The following is a 22,614-nucleotide window of genomic DNA, read 5'->3' on the forward strand; positions in this document are numbered from 1 at the left end:
GATACGATTAATATTAAGCCTTCAACGTTCACGTTTAGCTTGATGTGATATTTGTAATCTGCTCCCTGACTTCCAGAGGTAGGGTTTTAAAAATATCATCTTCTACAATCAGTTGGTTTTTGTGGAGGAAAACACATTGTCCCAATTCAACTGGAAGTTTATCCAGTTTGTTGACTTTAATGTCCAGAAACTGCAGTTGCCGAAGACGTCCAATTGAAGGAGAGAGGTGAGTTAAATTATTATGTGAGATGTTGAGCACCCGAAGCTTGGTGCAAGAGAAAAGGTTTTCTGGTAATTCGGTCACCTTATTGCATTCTATAGCAAAATGCTGCAGTTCTACAAGCTGGTCTATATCAGGAGGGATCTTGGAGATGTGATTGTGTGAGACATCCAGGAAGAGTAGCTTTGTAAGTTTAAACAAACTTGGAGGCAGGAATTCAATCTTGTTCTTATTCAGATAAAGCATTTCAAGGTTAGCAATTTTGGCAATGTGAACAGGAATTGAAGAGATGTTGTTATGCCACAACCTGAGACAGATGAGCTTGCGAAGGTTTTGGCAACTGGCAAGCTCCTCTGTCGAACTTAGGTTGTTGTCTTTGAGATCCAGTTCCTGTAAGTTGGTCAAGCTGAAGATGGCACTAGGAATTCTTTCCAAATTACAGTGGAGCAGCCTCAAGAGAGTCAGGCAGAAAAGCTTCTTAATGGTTGCAAGAGATGTTATTTTTACACCTTCGTTGTGAATTATCAAGCATAGAAGGTGAGGTGCCATGTCTAAAATTGCAGTTGGCAGCTTAGTTATATTAGTTTTCAGATGCAAAGTGTCTACCTTAGGGAGCTCACGAAACATTTGCAGAGCTGTGGAGATTTTACTGTCTGTTTGCAGTTGCCCTTCAATATAGAGCTCACGCAAGCTTTTCAAGGTGAATATCCATGGAGGTATTTCATCAGCAATACCAAACCGTACACGTAAAGTTATCAAATTCTCCTTCAAGAATAAAAGTGCCTGCCTTTCCACCTTAACTGAACAATTGTATAACCACATTTCTTTCATCATTTTGAGGTTGGAAATGGCAGCAGAAATGGTAACACCTTTGATGAGTTCCAGCTTTAACACCTCAATCTCGGTCAGGTCATAAACCTGGATTGGAATTCCAGGCATCATGAAGAGGTGCATCTCAACTTTGTTCTCAATGTTTGTGATGAGACGCTGCTTTAGTCGCTCTTGACTCCACTCATGATTCAAATTGAGCTGAAGAAGTTTGTTCTCACTCACATCTGACAGGAACACAGCAAACTTCCTGGCATAAAGTTTGTCGTACTGATCGATAAGATGAAGCAAGAATGCAAAATCGTTTCTTACATCAGGAATATCATCCATCCCAGTCTCAACCCTCACGTTTTCAAATGAATACTCTTTTAATTTGTAATAGAGTATCCAGTGCAGTGTGTATAGACATGTGCAACTGTATAAGACAATTGCAGTTATATATACTAAGGATAACATTCGAAACATCCTCCATAAACCATGAATGCAGAAGAAGTCAGTGAATCCTGTGATGTGCAGTGCATCAACGCAGTGAATGTTGTTACACATTTGAGGGATGAAAATGCTGATGTAGACAAGGATAACAACACTTTGTACAGCTCTGACAATGGTCTGATTCAAGTACATTGTATAGAGAATGTCTCCCTCTTCTGTGTGGAGGCGGAACTTCTTCACCTTTTCAAACAATGATTTTGCTTGTTCACCTTCTTTTTTATCCAAAATTTTCACTGAGGAGTTGGCCACCATTATACCACCAGCAGCTTTCAAAGCTTGTGAGGAACCTTTAGATAAAAGAGAAACTTTATCTGCTTCATGGATGTCATTGCTGAAAGCCATCTCTTGGGACAATGACTCAGAAGAATCAACTTTCAATGGACTACTAATAGAAGATAACGATTGATCTATATTTGATTCTGAAACTACAGGTATTCTGGGGGTAGACTCCTCATATACTGTTTCTGATAGCGCTTTGGTGGTCCATGGAGAGTCTAGGCATTTCCCAAGCACAGTTATAAAATGTTCAATCTTCGAACTTGTGCCAGGAAATTTGAACCAAAAATTGCTACTGATTAAAAATATCAGAGAATGCAGAAGTACCAGATAAGGGAAATATTTGGAAAACCAAATAACTGCATTATCATAGCACCACTGATTAATAAGGTAATATTGCTGGACATCTAGGCCAGTCTGGAATCCAGTAGCAAACACACTAAAATTGAGCTCCTCCAAAATAGAGTGGTTCCATTGGCGCTCTTGAATGGAGAGACCCTCTGGAACTGGGATACACAGAATCTGCTCACTTGATACCTAGGAAATAACAGATTAAACATTTATTAACTAATTAATTAAGCCAGATCAATTAAATAGTCACCTCGTAGGTCATGTCCTCCTGGCAACAGAACGGCTAATCTTTCCCGCTTCAACTTCATGGGCCCAAGTTACTTACTTTTACTAGGATGTCACTCTCACCCCTAATTTTTGTTTCACCTGCATTACTCCAGCTACAAAGAAGCAAATTATCTAAAGTATTATGCAGTAAGAGGACATTATTCAGCAATGATCAACTTGTCCAGGGGAGAAGCACAGTAAAAGTACACTTGAAAATGAACACACTGGTCATACTGGAGCACTGTTCTAAGGTATACAAAACAAGTTGAACCAGTATACATCATTCAGCAGTTTTACTGGTTTTTTCCTTGTGGTTAGCTGGAGAAACTATCGATCATGTCCTAATACCCTTACTGTGATGGAATATTTGACAAATCAGTCTTTTTTTTGTTTCTCCTGCATAAGAAAAGCAAGTGGGCTGTGAAACCATATCCTGCCAAATGGGCTGTGAACACACATTCTGGTAGGTTTTATAAGCCCCTCTTATTATGGTACTCTTAGTCAAAAATAGTGTCTGGCCCTTACAGCACCAGAACTGGGATTCTGTGAAGTATTCTGCACAGGTGGAACACCAATTCAGACAGACTGAAACCAGGGGTCATATTTTATTGGGAATATTTCTTACATCTCTGACAATTTATGCAGATCATATATAAGATGTTTATCGAGAAGGTACACATTTAAACGTAGAAAACCGCATGTGAGAAAATACCTTTCCTCAAAAAGTGGTTTCAGTTTGGAATGCACTCCTGGAAATGTAGTGGACACAGTTCCAATTAAGGTACTCGAGGGCACTAGGTGATTATTTCTATTCAAATAATCTAAACATTACAGCCTGGAAACAGTCACCTGCACTGAAGAGCAGATTGCCATGGGTCTGGTATCAAGGAGCGTTTAAGGCACAAACACTACATCACAGCAATAGTGTTTTTCTCCTTCCCTCCTCCTCTAACCAAAAAAAAAGAGGGGTTGATTGGCCTTTTGGCTTGGAATATGCGTAGTTCCTGAGGACCAGAGGAAGAGATTCTGCTCGAGAGCTGTCGGTTTGACGCAGCGGATGTGTGCTAGTGGGGGAGAAACCGCGGGGATCGTGTTGCGAGCTGTCGGAGCTGCTGGAGACCATCGCTGGATCGTGATTGGCCGTTGGAGGATCGTTGGGTTGTGCTGACCTGCTCTTGGTGGATCTTTATACTGGCTTCGGCCTAACACCAATTCAGGTACCAGCCAACCTCAGAGCTATGGCCTCAGCAGCCGCTCGCAGCCCTGGCCAGGGCATTCGCAACACAGTCAGGGTGACTGTGAAGAAGGTGGAGGAGCGCACACCGGTCGATCGGACGGTGTTTGTGAAGAAGATTTTGCTGGAGTGCTGCGGGTTCGAAGCAGCGGACATGTACTGCGTGCAGGATTTCCCTGCGGCAGGCTATTTCGATGTGACCTTCAGGAGCGTGAAGAATTGCGAGCAGCTCCTGAAGGTCTTCAAGGAGAAGGAAGGGGAACCTCTGTTCTCCATCTTGTCGGCGGTCCTGTTGTGTGTGCTTCCTGCGCAGAGGAGTCGGGTTGTAACAATCCAGATGTACAACCCTCACGTCCCAGCAGCAGATGTCCTGACCTTCTTGAGGAGATACGTCCAGGTCGAGGGAGAGAGTACCGATGTGGTCGATCCTTTCGGGATCTGGACCAGCAAACGACAGGTCAGGGTAACCCTGAGGGTCGATGCCAGTGGGAACATCCTCCACCCACCCTCCAGCTTTGCCATCAGAGGAAGCAGAGGTTACCTGACATACGCAGGGCAGCCTGCGGGAGGTCAGGCCACATGGCGGCGGATTGCAAGGTGACTGTCTGCCGAAATTGCAAGCAGGAAGGCCACCCGACCAAGGAATGTAAGGAGGCCAAAAGCTGTAATCTGTGCGGAGAGGCGGGCCACATGTACAAGGCCTGCCCAAGACGAGGGGCCGCCACCTACGCACAGATGGCCGGAGGCGGCAACACGAGCCGTGGACCGCCCAAGACCAGCAAGGTACCACAAAACAGCACGGGAACGGTGTCTGGAGGCAACCAGAAGGAAGGGCGGGCTGTAGCAGAGCAGACGGCAGGCAGCGGGGTGGTGCAGCAGCCGATCCAAGCTCCTTCAGGACAGACGGAGGAAATGGAAGAGAAGGGACCAAAGGAAGCAGAGGATTGGATTACCGTGAAAAGCAGGAAGAGGAAACCTCCCAAAGCCACCTAGCGAGGGGGTAAGCGACACCTATGCGACGAGGATACATGCAGCTCTTACGACGGTGAGGATTGGCGCAAGGCGGGTCGTCACCAGAGGAAGAGACAGAGCGCCGTGGGGAAAAAGGAGGGCAGCACCACCCAAGCAGGAAAAGACGATCCCTCTGAGGGGATGGGTAAAGGCCTCCCCCCACCCGGTGAGAACCATGAGGTACCCACCGGCCCACAGCTCCAGGTAACTGGGAGCAGCGGTCCTGTGACAGCCCTGCTGTCAGATGGAGAACTGGACCATGCGGACCCTGGGCCCGACCCGAAGACACCAGAGCGGGGAAATGGCTCCAGCGTGGAGCCGGACAGCTACCTCAGCCCTGGGATGGTCCAGCAGTTTGCCGTCACCACGGGAATGCACACAGCTACCCCAGGGGCAAGACCAGCAGCAAATGGACATTGTTAACATTGTAAACTGTTAAAATGGGGATAAGAGTTGCCAGCATCAATGTGCGTAGCATCAAATCGGCTACGCGATGTGTTTCTACGATGGCCTTCCTGGCCAACGTTAAAACCGACGTCCTGTTCCTGCAGGAGTGTGGGATACCGCACCTCAGCAGCTACAGGAGATGGTCGAGCTTATGGGCCCATGGGCCGTCAGTTTGGTCGGGGGGCAACGATAGCCGCGCCTCCGGCCTGGGTATCCTGTTGAGAGGAGGCAACTTCACCATCTCCGAGGTTAAGGAGGTGGTGGGCGGGCGCCTCCTCGTCGCCGACATCATGTACAGGAATGCTCCCCTGAGACTGATTAATGTGTACCCCCCACTAGGTAAGAGTGAACGGTTGGTCATCCTGCAGCAGCTTCCACTGTTGCTGGCTACGTCCAGGCCGGTCACTCTGGCCGGAGACTTCAACTGTATCATTGATGCAGATGGACGATCCAGCGGGGGCGACAGTAAACTGGACACCACGTCCAGAGCCCTGATGGACATGGTAAAAGATGCCAAGCTGCATAACGTCTTCAGCGCCCCTGCAGACGGAGCGCAGCGTAGATACACCTGGTCACGAGCAGACGGGTCTATCCGCTCAAGGATAGATTACCTGTTTGCGTCCCGAACGCTCTCGGTCAGATCGACCGACGTCAAGCCGGTGTTCTTCTCCGACCACTGCCTCCTGCTGGCCGACTGTCACCTACAGGACGAGCAGCGGGCTGGTAAGGGAACGTGGAAGCTGAACACCAAGCTGTTGACCCCGGGAAACATTGAGGAGCTCAAGAGGGACAACGCAGGTTGGAGAACCGTGAAGCTTCTCTTTGAGTTCCCAGCGGACTGGTGGGAAACAGTAAAAGGGAACATCAAGAGGTTCTTCATCCTCAAAGGTGTTCAGGAGGCGAGAGAGAGGCAGGGAAAACTGTCCCAGCTCCAGGAAAGTATGCAGAACCTGCTCCTGCTGCAGACGATGGGGGTGGATGTCACGGAGGACCTCAAGGAGGTGAAGGGCCAGCAAGCCTCGCTCTTTGCTTCGGAGGCCTCCAAGATAATCTTCCGGTCCAGGGTCCGCTCGGTGGAGCAGGACGAGACGTGCTCACGTTTCTTCTTCCAGAAGGTGCACAGAGAGCTCTGTGCTCAGCAGCCTGAAGGAAGAAAATGGCTCGCTAACGTCATCTCAGGCTGATGTCATGAGGATCAGTTAATCCTTCTACGCCAGTCTGTATGACGCGAAGCCGACCGACAGCGCAGCCTCCCAGTCGTTCCTGTTCTCTATCACGGAGGTCTTAGACGACAGAACACGGGAGCGGCTGGACCAGCCGCTATCTCTGGACGAGCTGACCAAGGCCCTCGAGTCCTTCGAAAAGAATAAAACTCCCGGAAGCGACGGCTTACCGGTCGAGCTCTATTCCGCTCTGTGGGACTTGATTGGCCTGGACCTGCTGGAGGTGTATGTCAGTATGCTTCGGGCAGGTACCATGAGTGAATCCATGAGGAAAGGCATCATCACCCTCGTCTACAAGCGGAAGTGGGAGAGGTAGGAACTCAAAAATTGGAGACCAATCTCACTGTTGAATGCAGATTACAAAATTCTGTCAAAGATAATCGCCAACCGGGTTAGGTCTGCTCTAGGGTCGGTGATTCACCGTGACCAAACCTGTGCTGTGCCGGGCAGGAAGATCGCTGAGAGTCTCGCACTCCTCAGGGATACGATTGCCTACGTGCAGGACAGAGGGTTGGACACCTGCCTGATCAGCCTGGACCAGGAGAAAGCCTTTGACAGGATATCACACACGTATATGAGAGATGTTCTCTCCAAAATGGGCTTTGGGGAGGGAATCTGCAATTGGATCAGACTGCTCTACACCAACATTGTTAGTGCAGTCCCAACGGGTGGGAACAGATAGCTTCCCAGTCAGATCTGGAGTCAGGCAGGGCTGCCCCCTCTCTCCTGCCTTGTTTGTGTGCTGCATAGAGCCATTTGCCGAGTCCATCAGGAAGGATGCGAGCCTGAGAGGGGTGACTATTCCTGGCAGCGGGGGCCTGCAGGTTAAGGCCTCCCTGTACATGGATGATGTCGCCGTTTTCTGTTCGGATCCGCTGTCCGTGCGCAGACTCATGTGCATTTGTGCCCAGTTCGAACGGGCCTCGGGGGCCAAGGTAAACCGAGGCAAGAGCGAGGCCATGCTCTTCGGGAACTGGGCCGACAAATCCTCGATCCCCTTCACCGTCAGGACCGACCACCTGAAGGTGCTGGGTATTTGGTTCGGAGGGGCTGGGGCGTGCACCAAGTCTTGGGAGGAGCGTATCAGCAAAGTGAGGCAGAAACTGGGCAGATGGAAGCTACGGTCGCTCTCCATCGCGGGAAATAACCTGGTCATCAGGTGTGAGGCACTGTCATTGCTATTATACGTGGCACAGGTCTGGCCTATTCCCAGAACCTGTGCCGCTGCAGTCACCCGGGCCATCTTCCAGTTTATATGGAGGTCAAAGATGGACCGGGTCCGAAGGGACTCACTGTATAAAGATCAGGGCAACGGGGGAAAAAATACACCCAATGCCACCCTCACCCTGATGGCCACCTTTGTGTGTGGCTGCATCAAGCTGTGCGTGGATCCCCGGTACGCAAACACCAAGTGTCACTACGTACTGAGGTTCTACCTGTCCCCGGTGTTGCGAAGGATGGGCCTGGCCTTGCTGCCGCGGAACGCTCCGAGTAGTTGGACCGTTCCGTATCACCTGTCCTTCGTGGAGAAATTTATGAAGAAAAACACCTTTGACCACAAGTCCATTAGGAAGTGGTCAGCACGTAGTGTCCTTGAGACCCTTCGGGAAAAGGAGAGGGCGGATCCTATCGAGCGGTTCCCTGAGCAGACTGTCAAAGCCATTTGGCAGAGTGCCTCATCGCCAGAACTTTCCAACAAGCACCAAGACATGGCTTGGCTGGTGGTGAGAAGGGCTCTGCCTGTGAGATCCTTTATGCACGCCCGGACTCTCAGCCGCACCGTACGCTGCCCTCGAAACGGCTGCGGGGAGGACGAGACTGTCACAAACCTCCTTCTGGAATGTGCCTATGCAGAGGAAGTCTGGAGAGGAATGCAGTGGTGTTTGTCGAGGTTCATCCCGAGCAGCGCCGTGACGCGGGACTCCGTGCTCTACGGCCTGTTCCCCGGGACGCACACCGAGACGAACATCAACTGTGCCTGGAGGATCATCAACTCGGTGAAGGACGCTCTCTGGGCGGTCTGAAACCTGTTGATCTTCCAGCTGAAAGAGTTGACCCCGACTGAGTGCTGCAGACTGGCACATTCCATGGTCCAGGACTACGTGTTGCGGGATGCGCTGAAACTTGGGGCAGCTGCCGCCAAGGCGCGGTGGGGAAAGACCACTGTGTAAAGTCTGCCTGCCTAACGAAGAACAGGGGGCCCATGCAGTCATTTGGGCTCTGCTGACGCCTCAGCTAATTATATGGGCATATGACTGAAAAATGTACAGACCTGTATAAAAATGATAAATTCTGATCTCTATATGTACATGTTTACATATGTATGGCATAACCAACTGTCCAGACCATCAAATTATTTTATGAATAAAGTATATTTTTGAAATAAAAAAAAACAAAAAAAAAGAGGGGTTGATAGAGAGATATGCTATAACAAAATTATTGTTGATAGTATGTTGTAAGAATTTGTCTCGAGAGGCTTCGGAGAGTAGCAGCTCAGCAAAAAGTACAGATAAGCTTAGGTAAAATCCTTTTAATTTTCCTCTTTAGTCTGACAGCAGTTGAGATGTCAGTTAGGGCAGTTGCTTGTCCTCCTGCAGGAGTTGGGAGCACAGGGAGACTTCCATCCTCCCTGATGACTACACCTGTGATAAGTGCACTGAGGTGCAACTCCTGGGAGACTGTGTTAGGGTGCTGAAGCTGAAGCTGGATGCACTTCGGATCTTCTGAGATGCTGAGGGCTTCACAGATAAGAGTTTCAGTGAGGTTATCACACCTAAAGGTGCAGACAGAGAGTAGGAGTTGAAAAGTGTGGAGCTGGAAAAGCACAGCAGGTCAGGCAGCATCCGACAAGCAGAAGAGTTGATGTTTCGGGCAGAAGTCCTTCATCAGGGATGACCTTTATCCTAGTTGCAGGCAGAGTAGCTGGGTGACAACCAGGAAATGCAAAGGGAGTAGGCAGAGAGTACAGGAATCCCCTGTGACCATTCCCCTTGAAAATAAGTATACCGTTTTGGATACTGTTGCAGAGAAGACTGTTCAGGGGAAAGCAGCAGTAGTCAGGTCAGTGCACTGTGATACTGGGGCTCTGGGGCATAGCGGGAAAGGGTAAAGTTAAGTAGGACGTTAGTGACAGGAGACTCAATAGTTAGGGGGTCAGACAGGAGATTCTATGGCTACAAATGGGAATCCAGGATGATGTGTTGCCTCTGGGGTACCAGATTCCAGGATGTCTCGGAGTGGTTGCAGAATGTTTTCAAAGGGGAGGGTGAGCAGCCAGATGTCATTGTGAACATTGGCGCAAATGTCACAGGTAAAAATAGAGATGAGGTCCTGTGGTGTTATTGAGAGCAAGTTTTAAAATCGGGACCTCGTCGGTGGTAATCTCTGAATTACTTCCAATGCCATGTGCTAGTCAGGATAAGAACAGAAGGATATGGCAGATGAATGCATGGCTAAAAAATTGGTGCAGGGGGCAAGGATTCAGATTTTTAGATCATTGTGATTTTTTTCTGGGGCAGAGGTGACCTGTTCAAGAGGGACGTGTTGATCTGAACAAGAGGGGGACCAATACCTTGGCAGCCAGTTTTGCTAGTGCTAAAAGGGAGGGTTTAAATTAGATTGGCAGGGTAGTGGGATCCTCAACAGGGAGGCGAGGCTGAAAGGAGATACAGTAATTAGAAATGGTAAAGTGAAGAGACACGTAAGGCTGGAACACAACAGGGAGCAAGGAAGTAAATTGCATCTACTTCAACTCAAGAGGGCTAACAGGTGAGGCCAATGAACTTAGGGCGTGGATAGGTACATGGGACTGGGATATTATAGCCATTACAAAAACATGGCTAAGTGGGGGACAAGTCTGGCAGCTTCATGTACTAGGGTACAGGTGCTTTAGGCAGGAGAGATGTGATGGAAAGAGGGGAGGGGGAGTTGAATTTTTGATTAAGGCAAGTATCATAGCAGTAATCAGAGATGAAATAACTGAAGAATCATCCAGTGAGGCTTTGTGGGTGGAGCTAAGAAATAAGAAGGGGATGGTGTCGTGATTGGGGTTGTACTACAGACCCCAAATAGTCAAAGAATAACACATGTGCAAGGAGAGGGTGGGGCAACTTGCAGGAGCAATAGGGTTGTCATAGTAGGAGATTTTAATTTTCCTATCAGACTGACACTGCCATAGAGTTAAGTGCTTAGAGGAGGTAGAATTTGTTAAGTGTGTTCAGGAAACTTCCCTCAAGCAGTATATAGAGGGTCCTACTCGGGAAGAAGCAAAACTCAACCTACTCTTGGGAAATAGGGTTGGACAGGTGACGAGGTGACTGTCGGAGAACATTTTGGGACCAGTGACCATTGTTCTATTAATTTTAAAGTAGTTATGGAGAGGGACAAAACTGGTCCACAGATTCAGGTTCTAAATTGGAGCAAGGCAAGTTTTGGTGGAATTAGAAAGGAGCTAGCAGGGTTTGATTGGAGGAGTTTGTTTGCAGGCAAAGGGACCTCCAGCAAAGTTCAAGGTCTGTACGATCCTGTGAGGGTGAATGGCAGGGTTGACAGGAATAGGGAACCCTGGATGTCAAGAAATATTGAGACTTTGACCAGAAAAAAGGAGGTATGGCTCAGGTACAGGCAGCTGGGATCAAGGGAATCCCCAGAGGTATATGATGGATACAGTTTATTGAAGAACGAAATCAGTAGGGTGAAAAGCGGGCACAAGATAGCCTTGGCTGAAAAAACTGGGGTGAATGCAAAGAGGTTTTTTAAGTATATTAAATGAAAAAAAAAACTGGAGTGAGAATAGGACCCCTCAAGGACCAAAGTGGACATGCATGTGTAGAACTGCAGGAAATGGGCGAGGTTCTCAATGAATATTTCTCCTCTATGTTTACCATGGAGAAAGACTTGCAGATTTGGGAACTTGGGCAAGTTAGTAATCATATCTTGGAGACAGTCCATATCGCAGTAGAGGAGGTGTTGGATGTATTAGAATATATGAAGGTGGATAAACCGCCTAGTCTTGACCAGATATACCCAGGAACTCTGCAAGAGGCTCAAGAAGATGTTGCGGGGGCCCTAGCTGATATTTTTGCAACATCGTTAGCCACAGGTGAGGTCCCAGCAGACTGGAAGGTAGCGAATGTTGTGCCATTCTTCAAGAAGGGCTGCAATGAAAAACCTGGGAACTATAGACAAGTAAGCCTAACATCTGTGGTAGATAAGTTACTTGAGAAGAGTCTGAGATTAGATATACGTGCATTTGGAAAGACAGCGTTTGATTAGGAACAGTCAGCATGATTTGTGAGTTCTTTGATGAAGTGACCAGGAAGGTTGACGAGAGCAGGGCAGTAGACGTAATCTATATGAATTTCAGTAAAGCCTTTGATATGGTAGGCTGCTCTGGAAGGTTAAAAATCACACAACACCAGGTTATAGTCCAACAGGTTTAATTGGAAGCACACTAGCTTTCGGAGCGATGCTCCTTCATCAGGTGATCACTGGCCTTCATCAGTCAGGGCATTGAGTTTAGAAATTGGGAAGTTATGTTGCACTTGTACAGGACATTGGTGAGGCTGCACTTGGAGCTCCTTCATCACCTGATGAAGGAGCGTCGCTCCGAAAGCTAGTGTGCTTCCAATTAAACCTGTTGGACTATAACCTGGTGTTGTGTGATTTTTAACTTTGTACACCCCAGTTCAACACCGGCATCTCCAAATCATGACTGGAAGGTTAGATCACAAGAAATCCAGGAGGAGCCAGCAAATTGGACACAATTGGCTTGATGTTAGGAAGCACAAGGCAACAGTGAAAGAATGCTTGTTGGACTAGAAGGCTGCGACTAGTGGAGTCCTCAGGGGTTGGTGCTCGGCCCATTACTGTTTGTTATCTATATCAATGATTTGGATGAGAATGTACAAGACATGGTTAGTAAGTTTGCAGATGACACTAAAATAGGTGGTATCGTGGACAGTGAGGAAGGTTATCAGAAGTTGCAGCAGGACCTTGATCAGCTGGGGAAATGGGCCAAGAAACGGCAAATGGAATTTAATATAGGTAAGTGCGAGGTCTTGCATTTTGGAAAGTCAAATCAAGGTAGGTGTTTCTTGGGGATGGGTAGGGCGTTAAGGAGTAGAGTGGAACAGAGGGACCTTGGAGTTCAGGTGCATGGTTCTCTGAAAATAGAATCACAGGTAGTCAGTGCAGTGAAGAAAGCCTTTGGCACATTGGCCTTCATCAGTCAGGGCATTGAGTTTAGAAGTTGGGAAGTTATGTTGCACTTGTACAGGACATTGGTGAGGCTGCACTTGGAGTATTGTGTTCAATTTTGGTCACCGTGCTGTAGGAAGGATGTTATTAAACTGGAAAGAGTGCAGAAGAAATTTACAAGAATGTTGCCAGGACTTAACGGTCTGAGTTATAGGGAGAGATGGACAAGCTTGGATGTTTTTCTTTACAGCATAGGAGAACTGAGGGAGGGAGGATCTTGTAGAAGTGTAAAATATAACAGGCATGGATAGGGTGAATGCAGTTTTTCCCAGGGTTGGGGAATAATGGGCTAGAGGGGTAAGAATAAAAGCGAACCTGGGTGCAAGTTTTTTACACAGAGGATGGTATGCATATGGAATGAACTGCCAGTGGAAGTGGTTGAGGTGGTTACATTAACAACACTTAAAAGACATTTGGACAAATGCATGGATAGGAAAGTTTTAGAAGGATATGGGCCAAAAACAGAAAAATGGTGTTCGCATGGATGGATATTTTGGTCGGCACGGACCAGTCTGGGCCAAAGGGCCTGTCTCCATGCTGTAGAAATCTATAAGGATAGGAGGAAAAGGCACGGGAATGACATTAAATCATACTTTTCATTGGATAGAGGTGAGGACAAGGCTGGACAAACAGCCCTTTTCTGTGTCATAAATTTTTTTATGATTAACCACAGTCATAAGGCTGGTGGAATGGGACAATCAAACCCTGAAAACAATGCAGACTATCCAGTACAATTGGTTAATACATTACTTGGAACTAATGGTCACACAAGCAATTACAGGTATTGCACATCATTTGTCATGAAATAGCTAATAAGCTGCTATTTTTCACCCTACACTCAAAATTGATGGCCAACCGCAGATGGCTAAAGTTAATGGGAGAATACATTCACAGGTTGACTGAATTTGTAGCCTGGTGCACTAGGAAAAGCCAACCGGAGATTAAACAGATTTTAAAAATTACTGAAAAACTGAGCCTTTTGATTATCAAATGGGAAATGTGGTCATGGTCTTAAACTAGTTAAGAAGGAAGCATGCCTTTGAACCCAAGCAAATCTGACAGAGCCAGCTCCATTATGTACTCGATCCAGATTCCAGAAAAGGAGGCCAAAATGGTACCACACCAGTCAGCTGAAAAGTCTGAAAAATAACCATTTCACAATCTTTGCTTACAAATTGTCAATCGATGCTTCTAACTTGTGACAAACTGGCAACGTATTGGTGCCAAGCCAGCCAATGCTCATTATCAATACAGATAGATAGATAATTCTATAACGTGACGTTTGTGTTCTTGTGCAACTCCACATTTCAGAAAAATCACGCTTTAGAAACAGCGCTTAAAGTGTTGGTAATGTAATCGTGTTATTACCAACATACATTTTAAAGGTTTGTGCTTTAGAGACAGTGTCCCCAATTCGCCAATTGCATTACATTGAATTCACGTTAATGAAACGTGTTATTGCAGAATGACTTGTATAAAGTGAGCAAAGAAGATCAAGATAACATTTGGAGACAGGCTTCAGGGAATGTGTATGATATACTGTTTATTGTAATTATTGTGGAGAAAGTGAGGTCTGCAGATGCTGGAGATCAGAGCTGAAAATGTGTTACTGGAAAAGCGCAGCAACCAGGGAACAGGAGAATCGACTTTTCGGGCATAAACCCTTCTTCAGGAATGAGGAAAGTTTGTCCAGCAGGCTAAGATAAAAGGTAGGGAGGAGGGACTTGGGGGAGGGGCGTCGGAAATGCGATAGGTGGAAAGAGGTCAAGGTGAGGTTGATAGGTCAGACTGGGGTGGGGGCGGAGAGGTCAGGAAGAAGATTGCAGGTTAGGAAGGTGGTAATTATGGTCAGGAAGAAGATTGCAGGTTAGGAAGGCGGTAATGATGTCCGGTAATTGTAATTATTGTGGCTAGAAAAGACAAAGCACACATGCTAAGTGTACAGTATGAAGATTGATGGATGGGAAGTAACGTGTAAATCCACTACAAAAAGCATTAGGCTAACACTTAGATTTTAACTTGGAAAGGGAAAGGAAGGAGACTTAATGTCTGAATTCTAGCATTTGGCTAGAAACTCTGCACACAGCAAGTGAGGACATATTAAACTGCCCAAAAGTGAGCAAAAGTCATCAAGCAGTGACAGGATGCTTTAACATGGGCCTCTTATGGATATAAAGACAGGCAGTGATTCACCACATTATGATACTTAAAAAGAAAGATCAGGGAGACTGAGTAGGAATAATATGAGGAAGACTGCCTTCCAAAAAAAAAAGGACCAGTGAGTGGATTAGTAGTTCACCCGTACCCATAGTTACAGAATGATGTCCGGTAAATTGTGCCTAGTGGTATTATCACTGGACTGTTAATCCAGAGACGCAGGTAATTTGTGGGGACCCAGGTATGAATCCTGCCATGGCAGATGGTGGAACTTAAGTTCAATAAAAATCTGGAATTAAGAATCTAATGATGACCATGACTCCATTGTTGATTGTTCGAAAAAAACGATCTGGTTCACTAAGATCCTTTAGGGAAGGACCATCCTTAACTGGTCTGGCCTACCTGTGACTCCAGAACCACAAGCAATGTAGTTGACTCTTAATTGCCCTCTGGGGCAATTAGTGCTGGCATTAATTCAGTGACACCCTCATCCCATTGAGGTGATGCTGCTCCTTTGACAAAGTTATTCTGTCCTTGTTTTCTTTTCAAGAGGGATCATAAATGCAGAGGTTCCAACGTGTCTGGGTTTATCTACTTCAAGTAGCTTTTAAGTTTTAAAAGAAACAATGTATGGTGGCCAGTTCTCCAAGTTCAGCTTTTCTTTGGTTTGGTTTGGTTTTAGCAGTCTGGCTGTTCAGGAACTGCTGATCAGGTTTTTGGGGTTGCTGGTTAAAGAAACACCTCCATGCTGATCCTCTCCCTCTCTCTCTGACATCACTCCTGTAAGAACCTATGTTTGATTTTACCTTTTTTTGCCAAAGGGGTTTTTATGGGATGTTGCAAGTACTTGGAACAGCATTATTAAGTTGTGATAGAGTCAACTGGGTTTTCAAATAGTTATGTTATTCTAAATTTGGTTTTCTTTGTATGTGTATAATTAAATTCTGTTTTGTTTAAAACTGAGTGGTTGGGCCAGCTGCATCTCTCCTGGAATATCCACTCTAAACCTGCTTAAAACAACTAAAAAAGTTAGGGTCTGTGCGACCATCTTGAAATGTTGGGTGGGGGGGGGGGGGGGGGGGGGGGGTTCCTGGCTTGGTCCATAACAGATTGGAACTCTTTGTGGGATCTTTTCTATACTTCTGATTTGGTATTAGGGTTGCTGAACTCTAAGGCAGTGAGAGGTAGGTGTCAGTGTTGTTTGTTCTGGATCTTGAATTTGGTTGATTTAAACAGTACTTGGTGAATAATGGCTCTTTCAGTCACAAAGAATTTTCTGGGGGTGGAAGAAGTGACATTGGAGGCTTTACAAAAGGAGAACAAGGAAAAACTGCTGGAATTGACAGTCAAGCTGGAGCTGGAGGTGCCTGCTTCCATGAGGAAAGGAGAGATAATTACAGCATTAGCTCAGCATTTAAATTTGCTGGAAATGCCATCAGAATTTCAGAGATGGCTAAAATTCAATTGAAAATGAAACAGCTTGACTTACAGGCAAAAGAAAAGGAAACGGCAAAAGAAATGAAACTCTTTGAATTACAATTAAAAACAGAGGTACAAAAAAATGAATCACTTTAGCAGATCAAAACGGAAGAGAGAGAAAAGGAGAGAGAGCAAAAAAAGAAAGAGAGAGAGTCTGAACTTCAGAAATTGGCATTTAGGCAGGAAAGTCAGCTTAAAAGGATGAAGGTGAAGGCTGAAGATAAGCTTAGTGAGGAAGAGAATGAGCAAAGGCCTGGTGAGAAACTGTTTAAGTTTGTTCATGCAGTGCCTAAATTTGAGAAGGTGGCTAAACAAATGAAGTGACTAGTGACCATGTGATGTTGATCCAAACAAAACATGTAGGAAGAGCTAGTAAGGTATTTGCATCACTATCAGAGGAGGTATCGGGGGGGGGTATGAGGAGGCGAAGAAAGCCATCTTAAGTGCATATGAGCTTGTGCCATAAGCCTACAGACAGCATTTCAGAAACCTAAGGAGGGACAAAGGATCAAACAAAGTAATTTTGATAGGTGGATAAGAGCATTAAAATAGAGCAATTCTATGACACTCTTAGAGAGACAATTATTTTGGAGGGGTTCAAAAATTCACTTCCTGAAGTAGTGAGAACTTATGTGGAAGAGTACAGAATTAAAAGGGCAAAATTAGCAGCTGAAATGGCTGATGAATAGGAGTTGGTCCAGAAATCAAAGTTTGGTTTCCAACATCAATTTCAATCCGTGAGGGATAGAAATTGGGGAAAAGAGAAATCCTCACATGGTAAGAGAAATGTAAATTTCTGTGAAGATCATTAGGATAACTTACTACAGGATAAAAAGGAAACCCTTAAAAGGGGGAAAAAGAAGTTAAAAAGCTCCGGTGTCTTCACTGCAATAAGATAGGCCACATGAAATCACAGTCTTGGTGAGTTAGGAAAAGCACTGGGAAGCCAGATAGAGGTAAAAAGAATAAGTCAGTGAATTCTGTTAAAGTGGTAATGGAAAGCACAGTGGAGGAGAAAAATCTGAACAACCTGATCAGAGATTGGTCAAGGAGAAAGTGCCAGATCTTCTTAAACCATGTGAAGGTAAAGTTTCCTTGCATAGGCCAGGAGCAGCAGAGAAACAGATTACAACATTAAAAGATCCTCTCTACCTTTGATGTTGAAAGATGAGGAGATATGTACCTCTTGTGACAATGTTGTTCCTTTAACAAGGTTATGCTGTCCTTGGCTTTTTTTCCCCAGAGGTTGTAAAAGCAGCGATTCCAAAAAATCTAGGTTTGAAGGGTTTTAGGGCCAATTTGATTATAGCTAACAGATACTGCCTCAGGAAAAAAGGCTTTCAATTTTTAAAAAAAATTGTACAAGGAAAGGGGTGCGGCTAGTTTTCCCAGCTCAGCTTTTCTCTGGTTTGGTTTGCTTTCAGCTGCTGGACCCAAAGAAGCATTTCCACGCTGATCCTCCCTCTCTCTGACATCTCTCCTGTAAGAACCTGCACTGGATTTTTCCTTTTTTTGTCAAGGGGTGTTTATGGGAATTGTTGCAAGTGTTTGGAACAGCATCACTAAGTTGGGATAGTCTGTTGGGTTTTCGGATAGGATAAGTCATTCTATATTCTGTTCTCTATTGTTTGTGTTTTATTTGGTAATCTTGCAAATAAATACTGTTTTGTTTAAAACTAAGTGGTTGGGCCAGCTGCATCACTTCTGCAATATTCGCTTTACACCTGCTTAAAACAGCTAGAAAAGTTGCAGTCTGGGCTACCTTCTTGAAATGTTTTAAGGCAGTCTGGCCAGGTCCACAACAGATTGGGGCTCTTTGTGGGATTTGCTCTATAGTTCCAAATTGGGATTAGGTTTGTTGGACACAAAGCTGCGAGTGGCAGATGTTAGTGTCTTTTGTTCTGGGTGCTGATTTTGGTTGGGTTAAACAGTGCTTGAGATAGCAATGGCTCTTTCAGTCACTAAGAATTTTCTGGGCGTGAAAGAATTTACTTTGGAGGTGTTACAAAAGGTGAATAAGGCCAAGCTTCTGGAATGAGCAGACAAGTTGGAGTTGGAGCTGGAGGTGCCTCCTTCCATGAGGAAAGGTGAGATAATTAAAGCAATAGCTCAGCATTTAAGTTTGCTGGAAATGCCATCAAAATCTTTAGAGATAGCTAAAGTTCAATTGAAAATGAAGCAGCATGAGTTACAGACAAAATACAATGACAGGGCAACAGAAATGAAACAGTTTTAATTATGATTACTCAGAGGAAGAGAGAGAGAAAAGGAGTGGGAGGAAAGGAAGGAAGAGAGGGAATTTGAACTTTAGAAACTGGCACTTAGACAGGGAAGTCAGCTTAAAAGATGAAGATGAAGGCAGAAGGTAAGCTTAGTGAGGATGAGCAAATCCACGGTAGGCAAAGGCCTAGTGAGAAACTGTTTAAACATGTTCAAGCATTGCCTAAATTTGATGAGAAGGATGTGGACACCATTTTCATCTCATTTGAGAAAGTGGCGAAATAAATGAAGTGGCCAGTGACCATGTGGGTTTTGTTGATCCAAACAAAGCTTGTAGGTAGAGCTAGTGAGGTATTCACATCACTATCAGAGGAGGTATGTGGAGCATAGCAGGAGGTGAAGAAAGCCATCTTAAGTGCAAATGAGGTTGAGCCAGAAGCCTACAGACAACATTTCAGGAATCGAAGGAAGAATTCAAACCTACCTTGAGTTTGAAATTATCAAACAAAGTAATTTTGATCGATGGATATGGACATTAAAATTACAGCAAACCTATAACACTCTTAGAGAGACAATTAATTTGGAGGGGTTCAAAAATTCACTTCCTGAAGTAGTGAGAACTCATGTGGAAGAGCAGAGAGTTAACATGGCAAGATTATCTGCTGAAATGGCTGATGACTGTGAGTTGGTCCATAAATCAAAGTTTGGCTTTCAAAATCAGTTTCAATCTGTGAGGGATAGAAATTCGGGAAAAGAGAAAAGTAGAAATGGAAAAGTAGATCTCTGTGAAGACACAAAGATAACTTACCACAGGGTTAAAAGGAAACCCTTGAAGAGGAAGGAGAAGTTAAAAAGCTCTTTGCTGAAATAAAGTTGGCCATGTGAAATCACAGTCTTGGTGGGTTAAGAAAAGCACTGGGAAGCCAGATGTAAAGAAACAGAATAAGCCAGTGAATTTTGATGGAGTGGTAATGGTAAGCACAATAGAGGTTAAAAAGTTGCACCAGAATGTACAACTTGGTCGGAGGTAGGCAAGGAGCAGCAGGTAAAGAGGTTACAATACTAAGAGATACAGGATCCTCTCAATCTTTGATCTTGAAAGAAGAGGCGATATGTACCTCTAAAAGACTACTACTAGAGAAGGTACTAGTAATGGGAATGCATGGTGAGACAAGAAGTGCTCGATTATGAAGAGTGAGGTTAGGGTGTCCAATGAAGAGTGGAGACATTGTGGTAGGAGTACTGTACAAACTCTCAGCTCCAGGAATACTACTCGTCCTTGCTAACGATATAGTTGGTTCACAGTGCTGCCTACTATAGTTGAAAAGCCAGAGGAAACTCAGGGAATCAAACTATTGCAGGACACATATACTTGGATTTTTCCTGACTGTCTGGTAACCAGGTCACATCACCAGTTGAAACAGGAGAGATCAAAGAGTATAGATAAGAAAGTGGAAGTGGAATTAGCAGAGAACCTGTTTGATCAAATGGTTGAGACAAAACAGGAGCAATTGGATGACAAAGCAGACATCTTTAGTTCAGAGAAATTAATTGAGTTACAGCAGAAAGATGAGAAAAACATATGTGGACTATGTGTCAAAAGCATACACGGAAAAAGAATCTGAATTTATCCCTAAATGCTGCTACCTTAAAAATGATGTCTTAATGAGGAAATGGAGACCATCACATATTCAAGCAGATGAGAAATGTGCAGAAGTTCATCAAGTTGTATTGATGAAGTGGTTATTGAAAAGAGGTGTTGCGGATCGTGCACGAAAAACCAGTAGGAGGTCATTTAGTGGTAAGAAAAACTCAAGCTAAAATACAAAAACATTTTTATTGGCCTGGATTGCACAAGGGTATGGTTGAATTTTTCCAGACATATCATAAATGTCAGGTAATTGGAAAACCACAGGCAGTAATAAAATCCGCACCTTTAATATCTATTCCTGCATTTAAGTGTGAACTTTTTACAAGAGTCTTAATTGATTACATAGGACCTCAACCTAAAACAAAAAATGGAAATCAGCATTTGTTTACAATAATGGATGTGTCCTTTTACTAGCTTTCCAGAGACCATTCCCTTACACAATATGACAGCGAACTGGATTGTTGAGGAATTACTCAAATTTTTCACTAGATATGGACTACCAACAGAGATACAATCAGATCAAGGGTCAAACCTTACATCAAAATTATTCAAGGAAGTTATGGACAGTTTAGGAATAAAACAGTTCAAATCGTTGCACACCATCCACAATCACAGGGAGCACTAAAAAGGTGGCATCAGACCATGTTAAGGGCTTACAGTCAAGACAATCCAGATGATTGGGATAAGGGAATTCTGTTTACTTTTTGCCATTAGAGATGCACCAAATGAATCAACCAAATTCAGTCCATTTTAATTATTTTTGGGCATGAAGTGAGAGGACCGCTAAAATTGATTAAGGAGAAATTAGTAAGTCAGAATTCAGAGACCACATAGTTGGACAATGTATCAAATTTTAGGGAACAACTAAAAAGAGCAGGGGAGTTGGCTAGACAGCATTTAAAAGTATTACAGCATACAATAAAACAGGAAGCAGGCAGGAAATCAGAAACATGCAAATTTGCTGTGGGAGATAAGATGTTAACGTTACTTCCAGTGATGGGTGAACCTTTAAAAGCAAGGGTTAGTGGACCTTATCAAGTTGAAAGGAAATTGAGTGAGCTGAACTATTTGATAAGGACTCCAGATACAAAAAAATCTCACAGTGTCATGTGAATATGCTCAGGGAAAGAAAGTCAAAGGAGACTGTAATATTGGTTACAACACTGAGTGAAGAACTAAGTTCAGAGGATTCTGAATTAGTCATTCTTCAAATTAACTGAGGAAGTTGTCAAAAATTGGGATAAATTATTGACTTAACTTCCAGAGGAAAATTGAAATGACCTGAAAGAGCTATTACTTTCACAAGGAGAGGTATGTGGAAATAAGCTGGGAAATAATTATGCATGATGTAGATATAGGAGATACTGTTCCGATTAAGCAACATGCTTCGAGGCATAACCCTCTCAAGGTGGCACAGGTTCAAAAGGAGATTGAATGCATGCTCCAAGACGACATAATAGAAGTGAGTTACAGTGACTGGAGCTCACCCAAAACCAGATGGCACCCAATTATTATGTGTGGACTATTGCAAAGTCAATGCAGTTACAAAGACTGATTCGTATCCGATTCCACATTTGGAAGACTGTGTTGAACAGGTGGGACAAACAACTTATAAATTGTCCGAAAGAACGAGGACAATTTCAGTTTTCGTAACACCAAATGGACTGCATCAGTTTCAAGTCATGCATTTGGAAAGCAAAATGCATCAGCTACATTTCAGAGACTAATCAATAAGTTAATTTCTGGATTACCCAATTGTGTAGTTTATATGGATGACTCTGTGATTTTTAGTCATACAAAGAAGGAACATTTGCAACATTTATCGGAATTAGTTGATTGACTCTGGGAGGCAGGCTTGGTGATAAACCTGGCTAAAAGTAAATTTGCCAAAGCCCAACTCACTTTCCCAGGCCATATTCTTTGACATGGACAAATGGCCCCACGGAATGCAAACAAAAGGTAATTGGGGAGTTTCCCATACCATCGATAAAAAGAGTAATACTACGATTCCTGGGATTGAGTGGAGTTTTGTTTTAGCAATTTATACCAAATTTTAGCAGTGTCGCTGCTCCACTCACTGAATTATGAAAGAAAGTTTTAGTGGACAGTGGACTGTCAGAAGGCATTTGACAGCCAGAAAGCTGTGTTAACCACTACCCCAGAATACCCCAAACCTACTTATGCAAAACCATTCAAGGTGGCTATTGATGCAAGTGATGTGTGTGTTCAGTGCTGTGCTCTTACAGGGCGACAACAAGAAGATAGAAAGACCTATTGGTCTGTACGCAATCAGGTCCCGGACCTTCCCGTGGCTTGCCACTTCAACATATGTCTGCTCCCATGCCCACATGCATTCTGCTCCCATGCCCACATGTCTATCCTTGGCCTGCTGCAATGTTCCAGTGAAGCTCATTGCAAACTGGACGAACAGCATCTCATCTTCCGATTCGACACGTTACAGCCTGCCGGTCTCAACACTGAATTCAACACTTCAGATGAT

General features: G+C 44.6%; 1 protein-coding gene and 1 pseudogene across 1 annotated transcript in view; one reads left to right on the forward strand and one right to left on the reverse strand.

Moving 5' to 3' along the window:
• Positions 1-34: 34 nt before the first annotated feature.
• Positions 35-22,614, reverse strand: part of LOC122552445 (volume-regulated anion channel subunit LRRC8C-like) — a 36,956-nt gene continuing 14,376 nt past the window's right edge. The window contains exon 2 of the mRNA XM_043695175.2: positions 35-2,353. Coding sequence (XP_043551110.1) covers positions 35-2,353 — 2,319 coding nt within the window. The remainder of the gene's footprint in view (positions 2,354-22,614) is intronic.
• Positions 7,159-8,520, forward strand: LOC148136403 (uncharacterized; annotated as a pseudogene).

This window comes from Chiloscyllium plagiosum, unplaced genomic scaffold (assembly GCF_037043375.1).
Source record: "Chiloscyllium plagiosum isolate Xiang-an unplaced genomic scaffold, Cpla_swu_hap1 HiC_scaffold_45, whole genome shotgun sequence".
NCBI lineage: Eukaryota > Metazoa > Chordata > Chondrichthyes > Orectolobiformes > Hemiscylliidae > Chiloscyllium > Chiloscyllium plagiosum.